We start from the raw sequence: 25,554 nt of genomic DNA, 5'->3' as shown, positions 1-25,554 counted from the left end.
AACAAATATCATGGATACACAAGACAGAAATGTAATTCAAATAGATGATGAAAAATCTCCAGGAAAAAAAGATCTCAATTATATGGAAACCTCAAAGTTAAATGACAGAGAATTCAAAATTGAAGTTCTAAAAATAGTGAGATACAAGAAAACACTGACAGGCAATTCAGTGAGCTCAAAAAACAAATTAGTGAGCCCTGGCCGGTTGGCTCAGTGGTAGAGCGTCGGCCTAGCGTGCGGAGGACCCGGGTTTGATTCCCAGCCAGGGCACATGGGAGAAGCACCCATTTGCTTCTCCACCCCTCCGCCGTGCTTTCCTCTCTGTCTCTCTCTTCCCCTCCCGCAGCCAAGGCTCCATTGGAGCAAAGATGGCCCGGGTGCTGGGCATGGCTCTGTGGCCTCTGCCTCAGGCGCTAGAGTGGCTCTGGTCACAATATGGCGACGCCCAGGATGGGCAGAGCATCGCCCCCTGGGGGGCAGAGCACCGCCCCTGGTGGGCGTGCCGGGTGGATCCCAGTCAGGCACATGTGGGAGTCTGTCTGACTGTTTCTCCCTGTTTCCAGCTTCAGAAAAAAGAAAAAAAACAAAACAAAAAAAAACAAATTAGTGAACAAAAAGAGTACTTCACTAAGGATATTGAAACTATAAAAAGAACTAAACAAAAACAAAGAACTCAATACATGAACTGAAAAATGAGGTAGTAAGCTTAGCTAATAGAACAGGCCAGATAGAGGAGAGAATCGGTAACATTGAAGAGAGGCTAATAGAGATACTACAGCAAGAAGAAGAGAAAGACTCATGAATTTAAAAAAAAATGAGATCCCTACAAGAACTGTCTGACTATCAGAAAGAGAAATATAAGAATAATGAGTATATCAGAAGAAGAAGAGAGGGAAAAGAGAATAGAGAGTGTACTCAATCAAATGATAGATGAAAACTTTCCAAGCCTGTGGAAAAGGTGAGAGTCTCAAATGCAAGAAGCAAACAACACATCAAGTTACCTCAACCCAAACAGACCTATTCCAAGGCACATCATAATGAAATTGTCAGAAATCAATGACAAAAAAAAAGTCCTCAAGGCAGCTAGGGAAAAAAATAAATATAACATATAAAGGAAGACCCATAGGTTATCATCAAATTTTTGAGAAGAAACTTTACAAACCAGAAGAGAATGGACCCAAACATTTAAAGTACTGAAAGAGAGAAATTACCAGCTGAGAATACTATGTTTACCAAAGCTATCCTTTAAATATGAAGGAGAAATAAAAATGTTTAAAGACATAGAGAAATTGAGAGAATTTATCACCAGAAAACCTCCATGACAGAAAATACTAAAGGGGGTTATCTGACCAGATATAAACAACAAAAAAGAACAAAACTATAAGTAAAAGCTCCAACAAGGTCACAGTAAAAATAAAGATAATCTGTGACAACAATAACATAAAATGACGATGGAGTGCAGAAACACTCATGAGATAATGCACTCTTGTAAATAAGACAATTGTCTTTTAATAACCTAATAGTAAAGACCCATGAAAATGTTACTACTAAAACACATAGCTTAGAAAAAGAAGAAACAGAGAAAAGAAGTATGGAATTCCACAAAACAAAAACAGCTGACAGAAATACAAAAGAGAAGAACCAAAAGAGACACAGAGCTATCAGAAAGCAATATAGAGAATGGCTATAGGAAATCTCAGGTGTCAATAATTTCTCTAAATGGAAATGGACTGAACTCACCAATAAAGAGACTCAAAGGAGCACATTAAATCAAAAGGCAAAACCAAACCATGTGTCATCTTCAAGAGACATATCTAAGCTGCAAGGACAAAAGTAGATTCAAAGTGGAAGGTTGAAAAATGATTCTCCAAGCCAATAATATAATGAAAAGCAGGTGTAGACATACTCATATCTTATAATGCTGACTTCAACACAACAAAAGTAACCAGAAACAAAGATGGTCATTTCATAATGATAAAGGAGACATTGTATCAAGAAGACATAACACTTCTTAATATATATGCACAAAACCAGGGAGCACCAAAAAATATAAGACATCTACTAACTGATATAAATATAGAAACAGAAAAAACACAATCATACTTGGAAATCTCAACACACCATTGATGGTTCTGGATCATTCATCAAAATAGAAAATCAATAAATATCAGCCTTAAATGAAACACTAGAACAAATGAATATAATAGATATCTACAAGACATTTTATACCAGAATTTCAGATTATACATTTTTCTCCATTGTATGGAGAACATTATTCAGAATATACCATATGCCTGACCAGGCAGTGGCGCAGTGGATAGAGTGTTGGACTGGGATGCAGAGGACCCAGGTTCAAGACCCTGAGGTCACCAACTTGAGCGCGGGCTCATCTGGTTTGAGCAAAGCTCACCAGCTTGGACCCAAAGTCACTGGCTTGAGCAAGGGGTTACTTGGTCTGCTGTATCCCCATGGTCAAGGCACATATGAGAAAGCAATCAATGAACAACTAAGGTGTTACAATGAAAAACTGATGATTGATGCTTCTCATCTCTCTCCATTCCTGTCTGTCTGTTCCTATCTATCCCTTTCTCTGACTCTCTCTTTCTCTGTAAAAAATAAATAAATAAATAAATAAATAAAGAAAGAAAGAAAGAAAGAAAGAATAGACCATATGTTGGGATACAAAACTAATATCAACAAAACCAGGAAGATTGAAATCATACCAAGCATATTCTCTGACCATAAGGCTTTGAAATTAAAATTCAACTGAAAAAAAAGTAATCTAAAAAAATCAAGAAATTAAACAACATACTTCTAAAAAATGAGTTGGTCAAAGAAGAAATAAAAGCAAAGATCAAAAGATATATAGAACAATGCTGCAATGAACATGGGGCTGCATGTGTCTTTATGTATCACTGCATTATTCCATACGTAGGTGGGACATAAGAGTGAAACTAAGAGACATTGATAAGAGTGTGGTGGTTACAGGGGGAGGGAGGAGAGGGAGAGGGAAAGGGGAGGGGGAGGGGCACAAAGAAAACTAGATAGAAGGTGACAGAGGACAATCTGACTTTGGGTGATGGGTATGCAACATAATCGAACGACAAGATAACCTGGACTTGTTATCTTTGAATATATGTATCCTGATTTATTGATGTTGCCCCATTAAAAAAAATAAAATAAAAAAAAGATATATAGAGACAAATGACAACATGACATATCAAATTTTCTGAAATGCGGTAAAGCAGTAATAAGAGGGAAGTTTATATTATTAAAAGCTTATATCAAGAAATGAGAGAAAGCTCAAGTGAATAACTTAACATTACATCTTAAGGAACTAGGAAAAAAAGAACAAAAGCAACCCAAAATGAGCAGAATAAAGGAAATAATAAAAATTAGAGCAGAAATAAATAAAATAGAGAACAGAAAAATTGCAGAAAAATTAATACAATAAAGAGCTGGTTCTGTGAAAAGATCAATAAAATTGACAAACTTTTGCCAAGACTTACTAAGAAAAAGAAGGACTCATATAAACAAAATCTAAAATAAAAGAGAAGAAATTACCACAGATATTATAGTTATCCAAAGGATATTATCCAAAGGATATTATTAAAAACTATATGCCACCAAATTCAACAATCTAGAAGAAATGGATAATTCCTAGAACTAAACAATTTTCCCAAACTGAGTCATGAAGTGGGAAGAAACAGAAACAACTATTGAACCCTCTCCCCCTCCCCCCCAAAGAAAAACAAGAGTCCATGACCAGATGGCTACACTAGTTATTCCAACCAAACATTCATAGAAGATTTGGTTCCTATTTTTCTCAAAGTCTTCCAAAAAATTGAAGAAGAAGTAATACTTTCTAACACATTTTATGAGGCCAATATAACCCTCATACCAACAGCTGGCAAGGACAATACAAAAAAAGAAAGGTACAGACAAATTATCTCTAATAAATACAGATGCAAAAATTCCAAGCAAAATATCAGCAAATCAAAAGAACAACACATTAAAAATATTATACATCACCATTAAGCTGGATTCATCCCAGGAGCTCAAGGATGGCTCAACATACATAAATCATTAACATAATACACTATATTAATAAAATAAACAAAAATTATATGATTCTATCAACAAATGCAGCGAAAGCATTTCATAAGATACAACATTCTTTATGTTTAAAGTACTCAATAAAATGGGTATAGAAGAAAAATACTTGAACATAATAAAGGCCATATATGACAAACCATCAGCCAATCTCATACTAAATGGCAAAAAAATGAAGGCTTTTCCTCTAAAATCAGGAACAAGACAAACTGCCCACTATTTCGAGTCTTATATAACATAGTTTTGGACATTTTAGCCAGAGCAATCAGACAAGAGAAAGAAATAAAAAACAATCATATCAGAAAAGAGGAAGTAAAGGTTTTACTTTTTGCAGCTGACATGATCCTGTATATGGAAAACCCCATAGACTCCACAGAAAGACTATTAGAAACAATAAACCAACACAGTAAGTTTGCAGGATACAAAATTAATATGCAGAAGTCTATTGCTTTCATATACGCCAACAATAATACTTCGGAAAATGAATAAAAAAATAATTCACTTTATAGTTGCAACTAAAAAAATAAAATACCTAAAATAAATATAACAAAGAATGTAAAGGATCAATATACTGAACTACAAAGCATTATTAAGGAAATCAAAAAAGACTCAATGAAATGGGAAAAAAACCTTATGTTCTAGGTAAGTATTTAACTACATAAATGTAGTTAAAATGGCCATATTACCTAAAGCAATATACAATTTTAATGCAATTCTTATCAAAATTCCAATGTCATTATTTAAAGAAACGGAACAAAAAAAATCACCAGGTTTGTATGGAATCACAAAAAACCTCAACTAACCAAAGCAATCTTGAGAAAAAAGAATGAAGTCAGAGGCATTACAGTACTTGACTTCAAATTATACTAAAGAATTATGATAATCAAAACAGTATGGTTATTGGCAGAAAAATAGACATAGAGAACAATGGAACATAACTGAGAGCCCAGAAATAAAAAAAACACATATATATGGAGAAATCATCTTTGACAAAGGAACTGAAAACACACAATGGAGAAAAAAAAGCCTCTTTAATATATGGTACTGGGAAAATTGGAAAGCCACATGCAAAAGAATGAAACTTGACTAGAGTTTGTCCCCTTGCACAAAATTTTATTTAAAATGAATCAAAGACCTAAATATAAAATCTGAAACAATAAATTACATAGAAGAAAATATAGGTACTAAACTCATGGACTTTGGTTATAAAGAGCACTCTATGAATTTGACCCCCAAGGCAAAGGAAGTATAGGCAAAAACAAATGAATGGGACTATATCAAACTAAGAAGCTCTGTACAGCAAAAGACACTGACAACAAAACAAAAACAGCCAACAAAATGGGAGATGATATTTGCAAACAACAGCTCTGGTAAGGGGTTAATATCTAAAATATATGAAGAACTCACAAAACTCAGCAACAAATAAGCAAACAATCCAATTAAGAAATGAGGAGAGGACCTGAATAGATACTTTTCCCAAGAAAGAATAAAAATGGCCAACAGATATATGAAAAAATGCTCATCTTCACTAGCAATTCGAGAAATGCAAATCAAAAATACAATGTGATACCACCTCACAACTGTTAGATTGCCTATTATTAACAAGACAGGGAATAACAAGTGTTGGAGAGGCTATAGAGAAAAGGGAGTCCTCATTCACTGCTGGTGGGAATGTAAATTAGTAGAACCATTATGGAAGAAAGTATGATGGTTTGTTGGAAAACCAAAGCACCGAGTGACTTTCTGTTCCCATCCTGAGGAAGTGAAGGTTGAGATCAAGCATATGTGACTGAAAGCAGTCGCGTCCAGGGAAGGCCCAAGAACATGGGTGCTTGGCACAACTTGAGCCTTCTGCAGGTCAGGAATCAGACAGCAGATGGTGTGGTGTTATGTCTCAGAAAGGGCAAGAGAAATCTAATCACTTTTGCAAAACTAAATAATAAAATTGTACACTGTATTCTGCTTGTTAGTTTTTAATGCTAGATGACATATTTCTGTTTAATAAATTGGATAACTGATCACTCCAAGGCATCTCAATCCTGGAGAGATTGGGGTCCTCCACTTGCAGTATTGCTGTTGCCTTTGTGGCTCCTCTTCATGAAACCCTGAATATTAACAACAATAATTTCTCAAAAAAATTAAGAATAGAATTACGATATGACCCAGCAATCCTTCTACTGGGTATCTACCCCCAAAACTTGAAAACACTGGTATGTAAAGACACATGAACCCCCATGTTCACTGCAGCATTATTTATAGTGGCCAAGACATGGAAACAACCAAACTGCTCTTTGATAGAGGATTGGATAAAGAAAATGTGGTACAGGCCCTGGCTGGTTGGCTCAGTGGTAGAGCATCAGCCTGGCGTGCAGGAGTCCCAGGTTCAATTCCCGGCCAGGGCACACAGGAGAAGCACCCATCTGCTTCTCCACCCCTCCCCCTCTTCTTCCTCTCTCTCTCTCTCTCTTCCCCTCCCACAGCCAAGGCTCCAGTGGAGCAAAGTTGGCCTGGGCACTGAGGATGGCTCCATGGCCTCTGCCTCAGGTGCTAGAATGGCTCTGCTTGCGACAGAGTGATGCCCCAGGTGGGCAGAGCATCGCCCCCTGGTGGGCATGCCGGGTGGATCCCAGTCAGGCGCATGTGGGAGTCTGTCTGACTGCCTCCCTGTTTCCGGCTTCAGAAAAATACAAAAAGAAAGAAAGAAAATGTGGTACATATATACAATGGAATACTACTCAGTGATAAGAAATGATGACATAGTATCATTTATAACAATATGGGTGGACCTTGATAACATTATATTAAGTGAAATATGTAAATCAGAAAAAGCTAATAACTATGATTCCACACACAGATGGGATACAAAATTGAGACCCAGAGTGCAGTGGTTACCAGGGGGAGGATACTGTGGGGAAGGTGGAGGGTGCTGGGGGAAGGGTATAAAGAGGAACAGATATAAGGTGAGGGAGGATGACTTGACTTTGTGTGATGAGTATACAACATAATCTATTGTCTGAATGATGTGAAGATGTTTACCCAATATGTATGTATTCTTATTGATCAATGTCAGCCTGTTTAATCTACTTTTCTAAATAAAATAAATAGTAATAACAGAGAACAGCAAGAGATGATGGTAATACTATCTTATTTCATAAATGAAGGAATCTAACTTCAGATATGTTAGGTGACATATGAAGTCTCCCAGCTACGAAAGACAAGGACACAAGTTCTTAATTTTCTTCTCATTCTCTTGAAATAGAGAAAGCATAAGAGCAACATTTTCTCCTGCCTGTTAGTTTTAGGTCTTCCATAAAGTAAGATATTTCACTCTTTTGTCTCATATTTCTCTTTCATTACTTGAGCCTGGCTTTCATCTCAAGTCAGCAGGGTAACTGGTAAATCAGTCTATAAAAAATGTTCTTATCTAAAATCTTTTTGTTCAATAAGAATGTCTTTCTGATCCTTTCCAAAGTACACAGATAAATGTCTATAGATCAGGGGTCTCAAACTCAACTCAGCATGTAGGCCGCAGAGCAAGATCACAGCTGTTCGGCGGGCCGCACTAGGTCTACAAAAGGCAACTGTTACGCAACACTTTTCTCACTGCAGTTGAAAACAAAAAAAAAATCAGTATAACAAGCACAATCGTACATGCAGTTTACTCAGTGTCACAAAACGACCAGAAACTGTAGTTCGCATCACAACTGCTGTTAACTAAGCTAATATCTAGCTAGGATGCTAGGCTTACTTAATTTTATCCAAAATATTTTGAACTTCGTGGATTAGTCTGCGGGCCGCACAAAATTGTTCGGCCCGCCTCATGCGGCCCGCGGGCCGCGAGTTTGAGACTCCTGCTATAGACTATCCAAGAAGTGTTTTCACTATTTGTATATTCCACAGCTAATGTATAATCAAGGCCTTATCATGCTTCATCATTTATTTTTATATTTACCTTTTGTAGAGGTAGCTGTTTCTGTAGCAATTTCTCTCTGTGGGCTGCAGCAGCTTCCAGAAGCTTTTCCCAGAGCCTGATCAGGGCAGCATGACGTTCCTCAATGGCTTTGGTCTGGCTGTGCTGAGCAGCCACCAGTTGGTCCTTTAGATCAGTTATCTTAGACAGTCTATCTTGCTGAAAGCTCTGCATGCTGACATCTAGTGTGTCCTAAAAAAAGACCCATAGAGAATCAGTGAATAAATAAATGATGCAGATTCCAAAGGGTCATTTATACCTTGGTTCCACCATATTTTTATCATGAGCAAGATAAGGATTAAGAAAGATTTAGAATGATGACCAAGGAAAAGGACATATGATTTAAAGAATTAAGTAAACATTTGAGATATAATATGATATTTCAAATTTTCTAAGTCAAAACTAAACCCTCCCTCTAGATTATGTCCTTTCTAAGACTTTTTTTTTTTTTAAATCACTTATTAGATTTTTGTGTTCTAATTACTAACAGTGCACTACTAGAAATCTTGGAAGTGAAAATTAACAAAGGACTATACTACACAAATTATACTTTTGTGGAGATGTTGATATCAGAATTACAAAATTAAAGATGTTTTAGTTCTAGCTTTAGTAAGGTTGCTTGTATTTGACCAATTCTCTCTTTTGAGAACAAATTTAAACTGCTGGTCAAAGTACAAAAAATTAGCTGTTTGAAAAGGATCAGAATACAAGTCAGGCAGCTATAACTCAAGGGATTAAAATTCTATAGAGGAGAAGATAGTAGTAGAGTAAAAGTAATAGTCTTTGTTACTTTTGTATTGTAAGTATAGATTGTAGAGGGTAAGAGGAGAAAGTATCAGATCAGAGCTTTAAGTGATCTCATGGAGTTAAAAAGACAAAAATTTGGAATTCCGAGGAACCGGGGTAGCCAGGATTTGAGGAGCCAAGAAAAGGAAACTTCAGAAAAGTAGGTTTGATATTCTGCCTGTATTTTCTTCTCAAAGAATTTAGGGAATCCTAAACTATGTAGGACACAAGTCCTTGAGGCCAAGAAGAAAACAATAGCTATGAATCTAAAATGCTATGTAGAGCTTTCTGTAGTCACACAGTGCTGTGTTCAGGACACATTAAACATGAGCTGACCCTAGTGAGAGAGATTTAGTTGAATACCCTGAAAGGCCTCAGGTATAAAAGCAAACTGAAAAAAGACTAGTCCTCAAAAAATAAAATAAAACAACAACAACAAAAACCCAAAAAATTTGCTTTGGAGCAGTCCAATTGCTGGCTAAAATGTAGAGATAAGATGAGGGACAGACAGTGTTATAGTTTAAAGTAAAAACTTATGAACAAATGACTTTAAATGTAAATGAATTCACTATTTCAATAAAATGATCAAATTATATAGACAAAGCAATACTCATTATATGCTATTTATAGAAGACACATCTAAAATATAAAGAAACTGCGTTTCTATGTTCATTGAAGCACTATTCACAATATCTAAGATATGGAAACAAATGAAGTGTCCATCAACAGATGAACAGATAAAGAAAATGCTACATAGATAGATAGATACATATACACATGCATATATATATACATACAATGGAATATTACTCATTCATGAGAGAAAAAGAAATCTTGTCATTTGTAACAATGTGGATGAAATTTGAGGGCATTGTGCTAAGTGAAATAAGTTAGATAAAGAAAGACAAATACTTATATGTTGAACCTAAGGTAGTAATTACCAAGAACTGGGGGTCAAAGAGGGGTACAAATGGTACAAACTTCCTTTAACAAGTTCTGGGATCTAATATACAACATGGTAATTATAGATGATAATACTTTCTTATATATTTGAGAGTTTTAAACTTTTTTTTTAATTTTTATTTTATTTATTTATTTTAGAGGGGGGGGAGAGAGAGAGAAAGAGAGAGAGAGAGAGAGAAGGGGGAGGAGCAGGAGGCATCAACTCCCATATGTGCCTTGACCAGGCAAGGCAGGGTTTTGAACCGGCAACCTCCGTGTTTCCAGGTTGACGCCTTATCCACTGCGCCACCACAGGTCAGTTAACTTTTTTTATTTATTGACTGATTTTAGAGAGAGATTGGGAGAGAGAGAGAGAGAAAAATCTCAATCTGTTCCTGTATGTCCCTAGACTGGAGATTGAACTGGCAACCTTTACACTTCAGGAAAATTTTGTAACCAACCAAGCTATCCAGCCAGGGCTTATATTTAAAAGTTAAGAAACAAAGCCTTAAATATTCTTTCTAAAAGAAAAAGTAATTATATGATAGAATAAAGGTGTTATGTAATTTTATGGTGGTAACCATTTTATAATTTATAAATGTATTAAATTAATACAAAAATAAAAATAAATAAGATATAAAGACACAGAAATGTTTAAAAAATAAGAGCAGATGAAAACATATACTGTAGGAAAAGACTATTGGTGTAGTATTTTAGTATGTGAAAAAAGTTGAGATCAATACATGTTATTGGAAAGATGAACATTTCATAATTAAAAGTAACAATTTATCAAGATAATTACATCATTATAAATGTCAACAAAACTTTTAACTTAGCCTTAAAATATATAAACATCATCATTATTTAAATAACGTAATTAACAAAATCTGATACAAAATATAAACCACTGAAAGATATATATTCTTTTAATTATACAGAAACTACAGATCATATTTGGTTATATATCAAGATCTGAAAATAACAGAGTATGTTTTTAAAATAAAGAAAAAGCAAAATAAATATAAATGTCAAAAAATATAATTAGAAACTTCCTAGATTATTGAAACATACTATAGATAGGATCAAGGTGGGGTGAAATAGGTGAAAGCTACACTCACCTCCTTCCAGGACCAAACTGGAATTATAACTAAATTAAGATCAATCACCCTGAATAACCAACTGAAGACTAGCTGAAAAGGAATCTTATAACACAGAACTCACAAAAGTAGCCACATCAAGACTGGTAGGAAGGGCAGAGATGTGAGAAGGGCTGGGCCCAGTCCTCTGGGAAGTGTCTGAGGCTCACAAAAAATAACTCAACTGTGTGTGTGTGTGTGGGGGGGGGATTCCATTGGAAAAGTGTGGGACCTAAACTCTAAGCTGGGCTACTCAGCCCAGAACACCAGAGCCTGTAAAAGTTGCCCACATATTATTCAGCTATGAAAGGCAGGGAGGTTTCTGTGCTAGGGAGAGATGACTAGAGACGCAGGTGCCCTCTTAAAGGGCTAATGCATAAAATTTTGTTTTCAGCCACTCATCTTGGGCTTTAGAAGAAGGGAGGTGGAATTATCTAGAGTCACGTGAAGAGTGTCAGGGGTTTGTGGTTCTTGGGGAGAGACACAGAGTACAATCACCAGGATCACTGTGCTGAGTTATTCTCTAATACCACGGTTGCCATATTTCTTAAGTGGAGTATTCAATTACTTGTAGCATCTGCTGTACCCTCAGAACTTCCTCTCACCCTACACTGTAGAGCTTAGGTTCTGTTAAGAAGTCAACAGCCTTGCCTAGGGAGTAGAGGTCTGGGCAGATGTAGGAGCTGTCAGTAACCAAGCTGTTTGGCTTTAGGACAAAGGCCACTCTACCACTTACTTCTGAAGTTGGTGATTATCTCTCATAAAATATCTGACAGAACCACCAGCCTGGCTTCTGGGAGATGACCCTCCTGGCTTCAGAGATTCTACCTGTCTGACTTCTAGTGGCTTTATCTTGCTGAAGTTAGAAAACATCTGATTCAGACTAGTTGTGTGGTTCTAGGTTAGGGGCCACACCACAAACCTTTACTGAAGCCTGACTAGCACTTCCTTTTTATGGGAAAGCCACTAGTCATAACCTCCAAACTCCCCCAAAGGCTCTTTCAGTGACTGAGACTAACAGGCAGCTGGCAGGTGGAGGCAGCCATAGGTAGATCTAGGGGTCATTTGAGACTTTTGCTGACCTGCACCTGAGCCCAATGCTGATAAAAGCCAGAGTTGGTGTGCAGCTTGGTCCTATCCTCATGAACCCAAGATCAGTATAGGAAGTCACAAACTATGAATCACTTGCAGTTACAAACAGATTGTCAAGGCCCAGGCACAGACAGCATCTGATATTGACCTGCAACAGAGTTTCTCGCAAGAGACCTAAAATTAATACACCAAGTGGACAGATTCAGACAACATCAGAGCAGGATTCAAGATGCTTCAAATCTAAAGGGACCAAACCCTGTTGAGGTGAACTGTACTTAATGAGGTCAGCACCTGCACAACAGCTCACAAGCTGTGGTGTAGACTGAAGCTCACAATCAGCCTGCCTGAGGGTTGATCCCATGCATAAATCAGACAATAGCAATCAAGACTCAATTACAACTAGAGGGTCCCTGTTATCCACACAAGGGACATTCCTGGAGTACCAAGCTCAAGTGATTAAGGGGCCAACACCACTGGGTTCTAAAGAACACCTACTATATAAGGTCACTCCAGGAAGACTGAAAGTCATAGAAGATATGACTAATACAAAGAAACAAACAAAAAGAGGCAGCCAAAATGGGGAGAAAAATAAACAGATCCAAATGACAGAAAAGGAGAAGTCAATATAATAAAAGAGCTAAATGAAATAAAGATAAGAATTTATTAGATATAGAATTAAAAGTAATTGTTATAAGAATACTCAATAGCATGAGAAAGACATATAAAATACAAAAAATAACAGTCAGAAATAAAGAATGCAATATCTGATGTTAAGAATATACTGGAAGAAATAAACAGTAGGTTGGATGAAGCTAAGGAACAAATCAGCTATTTGTAAGATAAAATAGAAAAAAAATAACTTCAATCAGAATAGCAAAAAAAATGAACAATTAAAAAGAATAAGAATAGTTTAAGGAAACTTTGGGACAACATGAATCATAACAACATCCATATTATAGGGATAGTAGAAGGAGAAGAGAGAGAAAAAAGGATTGAGAACCTATTTGAAAAAATAATGACTAAAAAATTTCTTAACCTGGTGAAGGAAAATGACATACAAGTCCAGGAAGCACAGAAAACTTCAAACAAGATGGTTCCAAAGAGACCAACACCAAGACACATCATCATTAAAACGGCAAACTTTGAAAACAAAGATAAAATCTTAAAAGCAGCAAGAGAAATGCAGTTAGTTACCTAGAAGTTAGCTCCCATAAGATGGTCAGCTGATATCAAAACAGAAAAGTTTCAAGCAAGAAGGGATTGGCATGAAAGAGTCAAAGTAATAAAAACAAAACAAAACAAAAAACCAAGGACCTACAAGCAACACTACTTTAACAAGCAAATTGATCATTTAAAAATGAAAGATAAAGAGCATCCCAGAAAAGAATAAACTAAAGGAGTTTGTTACTACCAAACCATTAAAATAAATGTTAAAAGATCTGAAAGAAAAAGAAGAAAAAGAAGAAGAAGAAGAAGAAGAAGAAGAAGAAGAAGAAGAGAAGGAGGAGGAAGAAGAAAAGGAAGGAGCAGGAGGAAAGTAGAGGAGGAAGAGGAAGAAAGGGGAGGAGGAGGAGGATGAAAAAAGAAGAGAAGGAGGGAAAAGAAGATGTGAAGTGGTGGGGGGAGTAGGAGAAAGAGAGGGAGAGTGAGAAGGAGAAAGAAGGAGGAGGAGGAAATAAAGAAAAAAGGAACAGTTAAAAGGATAAAATGGCAATAAATACATACTTATTTTAAGTGTCAATATCTTAAATGCCCCAGTCAAGACATAGGATAGAAAGGAAGACACACATATATGTTTCTACAAGAGATCCACCTCAGAATAAGAGAAACACACAGACTAAAAGTGATGGAAAAAGATATTTTATGCAAATGAAAGTGGTAAATAAAATATGGGGTAGCAATACTCATATATGATGAAATAGACTTTAAAACAAAGGTAATAATTATAGACAAAGAAGGACAACACTACTGAATAATAAAGGGAACAATTCAACAACAGGATATAACCCCTGTATATGTTTACAAATCCAATGTAGGAGCATCTAACATGTAAAGCAAATCTTGGTGGATATAATGAGAGAGACTGGCAGTAATATAGTCCTAGTAGAAGATTTTAACATTATATTGACATCAGTGGATAAATCTTCCAGACAGAAAATCAATAAGAAAACTGTAGCCTTAAATGACATACTAGACCACCTGAATTTAATTGATATCTTCAAAACATTCACCTCATAGCAGCAAAATATAATATACACTCTTTTCAAGTGCATATGGAACATTTTAGACATATAGACAACCTGTTAAAACACAAAATACATCCCAGTAATTTTAAGAAGTTTGAGGGTAATGGCAGCATGAGAGATACTCATGATCTCTCCACTCGAGATTTTAACAAATTGAAGAACTATAATGCAGTGAAGCAACTCCAGCTGTACTCCTAAGCTTGCCTGAAGGATCTGTGCACCAAATGGACTAAAGGTGGAAAGAACAAAGAAGATGGGAAGAACGAAGATGAAATGCACTTGCACTTGCAGTCAGCTCCAGAAACAAGAGAGGCCCGAATGTCTGGATTTTTGCTTGCATGAGCTCTGGTGAGCAGGGAAGTCTAAACTGATTTTGTTTTTTCTGCCAGGGCCAAGTAGAGGAGGAAAGTTCTGACTGTCTGGGTTTTGGTCTGCCAGGGCTATGGAGAGGGGACAAGACTGGACTGACTGGGTCACCTTGTTCCAGGTAGAGCAGTGAGATTGAGAGTCAGAGGGGTAGGTACTAAACCAAAGTGGTGGCAGAATGAGGAGTCACAGCCAGTGTTTCCATGGTCTGCCAGAAGCCTAAATTTGGCACAGAGACAGAGAAAACTAAAGTACAGTCCCCCGGCCTCCCAGACCCCTCGTTAGTACAAAGAGTGGCAGAGACAGAACCCACAGCTAACCCTTCAGAGCCACTATCTACTCTGAAGAACAGAGGTGCTAAGTGTCTGTTATCTTGGTAAGTTGAGATATGGGGACAAGCACCTGGAGACCTGAGATCACCATTACTAAAACTGTAAAGCACTCACAGCACCCCTCACCCAACAATGCAACTACAGACCTGCCTATATCATTGTGGCAGCAACATCTCAGTGGAGGTCAGCTTAGGATTGTCACAGAGATAAAAATTATAGTAGAGAATCATCTACTGGAAGAAAACAAAACCACCTTTCAAAACTGAAATCTTTTTTCTTTTCTTCTCTTTTTCTCTTTTGAATTTTATTTTTTAATTTTTATATTTCTTATTTTTTGTAGGTGATTTTTAAAATTTGCTCCTCATGTTTTGTAGATTTTTTCTTTCTTAGCATTAAAAAATATTTATTTTTTCATTGCATTTTTAATTTTTAATTGTATTTTTTGTTAGAGTTCTTAAAAATACCACATTCAAATGCCATCAAGGAAGGAAAAAAAATATCATGGGCCCACAAGACAGAGACAGTTCAGAAAGAAAATGAAAAATATATAGAAATAATCTCAATCACATGGAAAACTTGCAGTTAAACAGTAGGGAATTCAAAATTGAAGTTAAAAAATACTCAATGAGCTGCAAGAAACACTGAAAAGCAATTTAATGAGCTCAATAAACAATAACAACAAATAGAACAAAATGAGTACTTCATCAAAAAAAAAAACAGACATCAAAAACAGAAATCAAGAACTCAATACATGAATTGAAAACTAACATAGCAAGTTTAGCCAATAGAAAAAATATAACAAAGAGCTGGGGTTTTTTTAAAGATCAATAAAATCAACAAACCATTGCTAGACTCACTAAGAGAAAAAGAAAGACTCATATAAACAAAATCCAAAATGAAAGAAGAGAAATTAATGCAGACATTATAGATATAAAAAGGATGATAGTAGAGTATTATGAAAGATTATATGCCACCAAATTCAACAACCTAGAGAAAATCAATAAATTTCTAGAACTATATAGTCTTCCTAGATTGAGTCACAAAAAGTGAAAAACCCAAATAGACCTATAAGCAGAAAAGAAATAGAAACAATGATCAAAAAACTCCCCCAAAACAAAAGTCCAGGACCAGATGATTACATTAGTAAATTTTACTAAACATTCAAAGATTTGTACCAGTCCTTCTCAAAGCCTTTCAAAAAATAGAAGCAGCAGCAATACTTCCTAACACATTTTATGAGGCCAACATAGCCCTCATACCAAAACCTGGCAAGGACAACACACACAGATAACAAAAAACAACTACAGACCAATATCTCAATGAACAGATGCAAAAATCCTAAACAAAATACTAGCACATTAAATAGAACAACACATTCAAAAATAATATGTCATGACAATGTGGGATTCCTTATAGGAGCACAAGCATGGTTCAACTTATGGAAATGGATCAACATAATACACCACATCAACAAAACATAGAACAAAAATCCTATGATCCTATTAACAGATGCAGAAAAGGCATTTAATAAGATACAACATCTCTTTATGTTTAAGCACTCAATAAAATGGAATAGAAGGAAAGTACCTCAACATACTAAAGGCCATATATGACAAAATATCAGCTGTCATACTAAATGGTGAAAAAATAAAGGCTTTTCTCTAAAATCAGAAACAAGGCAAGGTTTCCCAATCTTCTCACCCCTTTTTAAAATATAATAATTCTAGAAGTTTTAGCCAGAGCAATCAGGTAAGAGTAAGAAATAAAATGCATGTATATATGGAAAGAAGAAACAAAGGTATCACCCTTTGTAGATGACATGATCCTGTATATAGCAAACTCCAAAGATTCCACCAAAAAACTATTAGAAACAATAAACCAATAAGTAAAGTCACAGGATACAAAACCAATATACAAAAGTTATTGCTTTTCCATACGCCAATGATGAAACCTTGGAAAATGAACTAAAAAAACCCAACCTCAATTCATTTTACAATTGCAACAACAACCACAACAAAAAAATACCTGGGAAGAAACTTACTGTATTTCCACATGTATAAGACCCAAGACAATACACAAATTTAAAGCAATCCCCATCAAAATTCCAATGTCATTTTTTTAAAGAAATAAAACAAAAAATTACAAGGTTTTATGGAATCATAAAAATCTCCAAATAGCCAAAGCAATCCTGAGGGAAAAAAATGAAGCTGGAGGTATCATGCTACCTGACTTTAAATTATACTATCGAGCCATGATAATCAAAACTGTATGGTCTAAATGCAGAGTTTAAAATAATGATTGTTAGGATGCTTAAGGATCTCAAAGCTAAAATGGATGGACTTAATGAGCACCAAATAAAGAAATTGTAAGCATCAGAAAGGACACGGAAATAATAAAAATGAACCAGACAGAAATGACAAACACAATGTCAGAAATGAAGACTAAATTAGAAGGAATTAACAGCAGGCTGGATGAAGCAGAGGATCGAATCAGTGACTTAGAGGACTAGATAAGCTAAAGAATGGAAGTAGAACAGCAAAAAGAAAACAGAATCAAAAAGTCTGAGGAAACTCTAAGAGAGCTCTGTGACAACATGAAGAGAAACAATATCTGCATAATAGGGGTTCCTGAAGGAGAAGAGAAAAAAAAAAAAGAGATAGAGAACCTGATTGAAGAAATTATAGCTGAAAATTTTCTTAGATTAATGCAGGAAAAAGTTAGACACGTACAAGAAGAAGAGAGAACCCATTTAAAAAGAACCCAAAGAGACCTACACCAAGACACATCATAATTAAAATACCAAAGCTAAGAGATAAAGAAAGAATACTAAAAGCTGCAAGAGAAAAACAGTCTATCACCTACAAAGGAGCCCCCATAAGGATGACATCTAACTTTTCAACAGAAAATTTAAAAAATAAGGCTGTAAATAAAAAGTTATTAATGGATATAGCAGAGGGAAAAAAAGCCAAACATTAGTTCTCTGGTAAAAATAATAAATACCTATTGCAAGATTAATTACAGAGAATAGGGAAAGAGAGGCAGAGAGAGAGAGAGAGAGAGAGAAATAGCAAATTATCAATATCAGGAAGGAAAATAGGAACAATATAACAGGTCTTACAGGCATTAAAACCATGAAATTTAGGAATTAAATAATCCTTTGTGTTCAGCTTCTGTTTGATAAATGTCTTGGTCCTCAAGCATCTATTAACAAGGCAACCCTGCTCTTACCTGCTTTGCCAGGAGAGTGAGGAAGGCAGTGAGGTCCGCACCATTGCCATTGGTCTTCAGGATTGTTTCCTTCTCAGCTAAAGAGCAAAGATGCAAAGATAATACAATGAGATAGTTGGTCTTGTATCAGAATTGGTAAGGAGAAAGAGAATTTATCCTATAGCCCATAATGAAGTCTCATCACTTTCAAAATTGGTGATTTCATTAGACTACAACAGCAGTGGGGATCAATGAATTGTTTTTATATATATACTTATACAGAATAAACTGATTAAAACAGAGCTAGGACTAAGAGGACATCTGAGTGTTTTATAGAACAAAAAATGTGCATATTAAACAAATTATAATTAAATTAAGCACAGTTTATTTTCTAGAATGTTTTGCCAGGGGCCTATTTTCTAAACATCATATGTGAAATCAGCAATTTCAAAAAAGATGTTCTCGGGTATTTAGTCACCCCCCTCCCCAGCATGTGTGTATATGTGTATGTGTGTGTTTGCATACATGTGAATGTAATTGTTATAGTGTTATAGAAAAGTAGGCATGGAGATGAAGGGAGTATTTCTCTTTACATGCTTAGTGAAAAAGCTCCAGGAAACATCACATAAAAATTATTTATCAGCATTTCTCAAACCCAAGAACCTTGGTCTTCACACATCATACCTATCCAGGCCTCTACCATATCAGCCTCCCAGTTGAACTGCTGAAAGGCATAATCATCTTCCAATTGCAACTTCCAAGAAGCTATTGCCTGGGCCAGAGAAGGTGTCTTTTCATTCAGAGACTGTATTTTGGCAGAAATCTTTTCCTTGTGCTGACTTTTTGCCTGCAACACCAAGGTTAAAAGGAGAAAGAAACCAAAGCTAAAAATGTGAATTCTTTAGTACTATTAAAAGGCTCTCACCTCTCTCTTTGAAAATAAATAACTACTCTCTTCTAGGTCTAGTGAATTTATTCTATTATTCCTTTATGTCCAAGATGGTTACTTCTACCCCAGCATTTGGATAATTTTCTCATGCTTATCTATGTAAGTGTGATCATAGTTGGTGTAAACATCCAGAAGGTATGAAGTCATACCTGTTTAGGGTTCTTCATATAGCACTTATATCAGTGAAGCTTTGTAAAACAAGCATTTAAACTAAAGAATGATACTTAAATTACTAATAGGTTTTTAAGTGGTTCTCCTCCTTAGAGGCTTACAAAGAACTTTTTTCACATATTTACAATATTCTATGACCAAAGCAAGTCATTTATAAAATCTTCATAATTGTCTCATTAAGAGTAACCATGTCAACAACTAATTTATAGAAATATGAAAGTTATACTTGTAAGACCTTGAATAAAGAATTTCCAGAAAACAGCAATTAAATAGATAACTATTTGACAAGAACAACAACAATAACAACAAAAAGGCAGGTTAAACAAGATTAAAATTCTATGTATGATTTTAGCACTGTTCATAAATCTATATTTGGGCCAGTCTATTTTGAAAATGAAAGTTTGACCTGGAATTCTTAGACTCTCTCACCTTATCAAGGATGTCTTCTCCTTGAGCACATATGTTTTGCACTCGGGCATCATGGACAGCAAAGTCATTATCCAAAGCTTCATGCTTCTTTAGCAAGCTCTACATAAATGAATCAGTGGGAATCAAAACATCTGGAAAATCTACCCCCCTCACACATTTTTCTCCCAAAATTCTTTACTTGCCAAAAAAAGAACAAATTTACCAGAAAAACAGTCAAAGGAATCATGAGTGACATTGTTTCTACCTTATCATGTGACCTTGCAGTTTTCTGGATTTTGGAATAAGAGTGTTGATCAAGGTGCTACGTAAAGATTTCTTCATATTAAACAACTAAAGTGTCCCTCATTAGAAAATTGGAGAAAAAAGATTGTGGTGTATATCTATACAATGGAATATACTCAGCCATAAGAAATGATGACATAGTGACATTTATGATAACTTGGATAGACCTTGAGAACATTATACTGAGTGAAATAAGTAAATAAGTAAAACTAAGAACTGTATGATTTCACACATAGGTGGGATATAAAACTGAGACTCATGGACATAGATACAATTGAAGTGGTTACCAAGGGGAGGGGGTTGTGAGGGAGCGGGTTGGGAAAAAGGAATAAAGTGGGACAAATATATGGTGACAGAAAGTGATTTGACATTGAGTGATGTGTAGACGATATAATCAACAGTTCACATGCTATAGAAATGTTTACCTGAAACCTATGTACTCTTATTGATCAATGTCAGCCTGTTCAAGTTAATTTTCTAAATAAAAATTAAAAATTAAAAAATAAATAATAAAAAAATTTCTCCATATTGAAGTTTCTTTTTTTTTTAAATTGGAAGTTAAAATGAATGGGGTGACATTGGTCCATAAGAACATGTAAGTTTCAAGTATACTTCTCCAAAGCATGAGAACTATTCATTGCATTGTGTGTTCATCACCCAAAGGCAAATGCAATTTTATGAAACACTGTATCTACCAGAAAAACATTACTTATCAAAACAATCTTATATTAAGAGCTGACCTTAAAGTCTTTATTTTACTCATCAGGAGAAAGATTTTAATTTTAAAGGTAAAAACACTGATTACTTAAAAGAGATTCATATTGAAGAGAAAAAAATTGATCCATTCAACCTATTCCTCACCTGAGTAGCAGCCAATGTGTCTCCAGAATCCCTTTGGGCAACCATTGCTAACTTTTCATTGATCCAAGCTTCCTCTTCCTCAGCATTCTCCATAAATTGCAAGTATTCTAGGGACTGCTCCAACTGAAGTCCCCTATAACAGGGTGGTAAGCCCCAATAAGGATAAGAGAAAACTGGCAAGAGTGGAAGTGGAGCCAAAGGGCACAATCCCATTAGGAAGCCACAGTTACAACTGAGCCACAGAACAATTGAGTATGTGTCTACTAGTCAGCTGTGGTGATCTCCTCTGAAAAGGTGGAGATCTTTGACCCAAAGTTCAGTTTTGTGGCATCATTAACTCTCTAAAAATCTTTGTGGGGGAAAGGAAAGCTTGTCCAAACAAAAGTGACAAGACTTTGGTGTTGGAAAATAATACTGGTGAAGCAGAGTCTTCTGTTTTGAGCATTGCTGTCCTTATACTACATAAGCACTATCAAGTGCTTTTATTGCTTGGGAAGAAATGTCTTCTCATTGCCAACACACATGGAATTATAGACATCCATTATTATATTTGGCTATGGCTGTATAATTCTAAATGGCCATAAGGAAGGAAAAGTGTTTTTTCATTATTAAGTATTGCATACAATGCTAAAACTGGGGCAATATACACACAGAAATGTGACAAATAACATCATATGGAGGGTAACATATGTAGGGCAACAATGATAAAAGACAGTTGCAAGTAAGTGCAGGAATAAAGGTATATTTAGAACAAAGAGGCAATAATCACTTTTGCGTGGGGTAAATAGAAGAAGTCTTCATGGAAGACCGAACTTGAGGAGGAAATTAGAGGACAGACAGAAATGGTTAGCTGGGGAGAAATGCTGAGCAAGCACTTAAGTATCCTCCCCAACACTAGCTCAATACAGGAAGTGATTTGGGCCTTTGATACCCGACTTACCGAGCCTTGGTCAACTCCTTGAGCTTCTCCCAGTGTTGAACAAATTGAGCCAGCCGTTTCTGGATCTCCTCTTGCCCCACAGCAGCCTTGTCTCCCAGTCCCTCTGCCATATCCAGCACATTCTGAAGAACACACCCTCTCCATGTTGCATTGTCCCATAACCTCTCCCAATTTAGACATAGTTTCCTCGTACAGTATCTAGCCAGATTATTTCTTAACTCTATGGTATTTAGGGTGGTTTAAAAAATCCAAGGAGAATGAAGAAAGCTATAGTAAAATCTACCATGCTAAACTTACTCAAGTAATTGTACAAATACACTGGCATTTGTACTCCATGATCTACTTTATGGGTTACTCATGGTTATAGGATGACCCTGCTGCCAAACCAGAACCAGAGTTTTTTTCCATATGGCTCGGGTCCAGTACAGCTTTTCCAAATGTCTCACCCTGCATCCTAATTGTCAACAAGTGTGCCTTGGAGTGTTAAAAGTTCTCCTTCCAGGGAATAGCTTGGGTTTCTGTGTGGAATTCTTCTATTCATAGGATAAAAAATATGGAGGAGAAAAGAACACTTATGGACTCTATGACTAGTCTATGTGACCTTGGCATGCTGCCTTCACATTTTGTAGAATCATTCTATTTTTCCATAACACAAAGGTCAATTATTAGATTATTTCTACTTTTCCAGGTTTTATATTCTAGTATTCCTACCTGGATGGCAGGTTCATGTGCCGTCAGCTCCCCCTCTAGACGTCTATGCTTCTTTAGTAAGTTCTGAACCCCCTGTAGATCTCTCCCATAGTCCTGAGAGTTCACTCGTACCAACTTCTCTCTGCAAACAAGGAAGAAAACAGTTTGGACATCTGAGGTCATTCTAAAAGAATGGTTTCCTAAGAGTGTGTGTGTGGCTAGGAGTGAGATGGTGGTAACACTCTGGAATCAGTAATCACAAAGAAAATTGATACCAAAGTCTTTCAGCAAAATTTCTGACTTATGCTAATTAATATACTGATCTTCACCATATGTACAGGTGTAACAACCTTCTCTTTAGTTCCTTTGCCTGTCTAGTTACAATCTTCTCTTCTCTGTTCAAGATTGTAGACTAATGTATCCCTTTCAATGAAAGTTAAAATCACACTGTTATCTGTATCTATGTGTTATGTATATATAATTTGGTTAATCCCTTCACCTTTTTTGATCCCATCCCCTCTGACAGCTGTCCATCTGTTCCCTGTGACCCTGACTCTACTCTGTTTCTGTTGTGTTCATTAGATTTTACATATAAGTGTGATCATATGATATTTGGCTTTTTCTGCCTGAATTATTTCACTTAGCATTATAATCTTCAGGTCCATCCATGCTTTCTCAAAAGGTAAGATTTCCTTTTTTTCACAGCAGTGTAGTATTCCATTGCATAAATGCACCATAACTTTTTATCCACTCATCCACTGATGGACACTTGGGCTGTTTTCAGATCTTGGCTATTGTAAACAATGTTGCAATAAACATGGGGTGCATATCTTCTTTTGAATTAGTGTTCTGAGATTCTTAGGATATATTCCTAACAGTGGAATAGCTGGGCTATAAAGCAGTTCCGTTTTAAATTTTTTGTTGGAAAGAGTGTTTGCATGGGCCTGGGAGACATGATGCAGGGTTGAGGGTGTTATATTGAATGGAACACTTGAAACTATGTTAACATAATAAATTAAAAATAAAAATTAAAAAATATGTATACACATAACTGTAAGGTATTTTTCCCCGCCGAGAAGAAAGGAACGGGTCTCGGAGCTGCAAAGTGTGGAATAAGTAAACGGCTTTATTGAGTACAGAGCGCACATTCCGCCCAGCAAGTTTCCCTGGCCCCGAGGAAAGAAAGATGGAAGAGAGATGGAGGTCAGGGAAGTTGCACGGATTAAACCGCATGGGAGATATTTAAAGGGTCCCTCTAGGGAAGTGGAGCTACTATGACGTGGTAAAATCCCACTGGCTGGCAGACGATCGCTTCTTTCCAAATGGTTCCTGGGAAGCTTCCTTTGGCGGGCTTGATTGTGGGCAGTCCTAGCCAAAGTGGGCGGGTCTGAGTTACCCACATGACCATCCCCCATTTTCCACCGACCTTACATTCTGACCTTTTGTGTTAAATAGAAAAAGGGGCACCGTTTATTCATCTGGCTACTTCCTGCTGATTAGGGGCATTGTGGAGAGGGGGAGATCGGAAGGTGGTGGCTTTGAGGGGTGTCAGGAGGAACATCTGTGTGGCCGTGAGTTGAGAAACTTCGCAGATGTGGTCCCACTTGTTGTAAAACCCTGGGTTCTCCGAGTCCAGGCCGTGTCCTAGGAGTTCGAGTGACGCACCCACCTGGCTGGATTGGCCTTCCCATTCAGGTGGCTTGTCCTCCATGTAGAGGCACTGAGGAAAAACCTGTTGCCCAAAGGGGCAATCACTCCGCCAGTGACCAGGCTGCTTGTAGTCAGGGCAGGGGCCCTGCCGGGACCAGTGGTCCTGCTTGCCACACTTAAAGCAAACTGCTGGTGGCTCTGCTGGTCACAGCGTTGCCACAAGAGTTGGGGTTTGGAGCGTTACTTTCTGCTGTATGGGGGCCTGGCGAAACAGCCTTGGCCTGTTTCTACTAATTGGGACCATTAAAAACTTTAAATGCCATGTTCACAGGTTCCGGATAGGGGTTTGGGGGTTTGGGAATAAGAGGAGGGGGCTCATGCAAAGCCCGGCACCCAGATCTGGCAGGAAACGCTGGACAGGGCAGGAACTTCCTGCAAGAAAATTGGGGTTAGATGTCCTGAAAACCGGTGTTAAGAGCCAATGCCAGGCTGAGAAAGGCCTGACGGAGGAGAGACTAGAGAACACAGTGAAGGGAGGGGCCCCTGGCCAGCAGGGGAGAAGAAAGAGAGATGGTAGTAGATGGCAAATAAGAAACAGGTTTTTGCGAAGGGAGGGGAGAGAGAGTTTGGAGTCTGCGGAGAAGGAAAGATTAGGAATGGAGGTTTTAGGTGAGGTTTCTCTGGCCAGAAAAATGCCTGCGTGGTGGAACAGGCAGCACAGAGATTAAGGACACGTGTGCAAATAATGAGAAGCCCTGTATGTAAGAGATCTCCAATCAGTTCCCAGCTTTTTTGGTGATAGTTAAATTGGTGAGGGTGTTAACACCGAAAGTCCCTTCAGGAGGCTAATTGAGTGGGTTCTGTGGACTGGCCACAGCAGAGAAGAAGAACAGTTTCTTCTTCCTTAGGGAGGGAGATTCCTGTGCCCCAACAGCCGCACTCAGTTCTCGGAATGGTCAGACCTGAGCATTAGCGTCCTAAAACTCAAAGTTCAGCCATGGACGAAAGTGGATGTGCTTGGGGACAAGCACATGCACTCAGACGGATGGAAAAGACTTCCCTGACATAGCTACGGTTTCAGACAGGGAGTCTCGGAGGAAAGAACTGAGAGGAAAGCTGGAGGCAGGGGAATTACCGCACCGTGCACTGAAGTGGGTGTAAGTCAGAGATCCTGGTTCTTTCTTGGAGGGGAGAGGAAAGGAGCGGTTCTGGTGAAATTCTAACTCTTTCCGGGTTTTCGGCACCAAAATGTAAGGTATTTTTCCCCACCAAGAAGGAAGGAAGAGGCTAAAGCCACAAAGTGTGGAATAGCAGGTGGCTTTATTCAGTACAGAGTGCATATCCCGCCCAGCAAGGTTCCCTGGCCCTGAGGAAAGAAAGATGGAGGAGATG

The 25,554-nt window shown here is 37.1% G+C and overlaps 1 protein-coding gene across 1 annotated transcript in view; it reads right to left on the bottom strand.

Moving 5' to 3' along the window:
* SPTA1 (spectrin alpha, erythrocytic 1) overlaps positions 1 to 25,554 on the bottom strand; it is a 161,685-nt gene that overhangs the window by 15,969 nt on the left and 120,162 nt on the right. The window contains exons 37-44 of the mRNA XM_066255179.1: positions 22,534 to 22,654; positions 21,823 to 21,944; positions 20,883 to 21,015; positions 19,740 to 19,838; positions 19,537 to 19,545; positions 18,875 to 19,037; positions 18,212 to 18,288; positions 8,066 to 8,275 (exon numbers count right to left, since the gene is read on the bottom strand). Coding sequence (XP_066111276.1) covers positions 8,066 to 8,275; positions 18,212 to 18,288; positions 18,875 to 19,037; positions 19,537 to 19,545; positions 19,740 to 19,838; positions 20,883 to 21,015; positions 21,823 to 21,944; positions 22,534 to 22,654 — 934 coding nt within the window. The remainder of the gene's footprint in view (positions 1 to 8,065; positions 8,276 to 18,211; positions 18,289 to 18,874; positions 19,038 to 19,536; positions 19,546 to 19,739; positions 19,839 to 20,882; positions 21,016 to 21,822; positions 21,945 to 22,533; positions 22,655 to 25,554) is intronic.

Source organism: Saccopteryx bilineata, chromosome 2 (genome assembly GCF_036850765.1).
Source record: "Saccopteryx bilineata isolate mSacBil1 chromosome 2, mSacBil1_pri_phased_curated, whole genome shotgun sequence".
NCBI lineage: Eukaryota > Metazoa > Chordata > Mammalia > Chiroptera > Emballonuridae > Saccopteryx > Saccopteryx bilineata.
The sequence above is the reverse complement of the archived record's forward strand: the minus strand, read 5'-3'. Positions and strand labels throughout refer to the sequence as shown.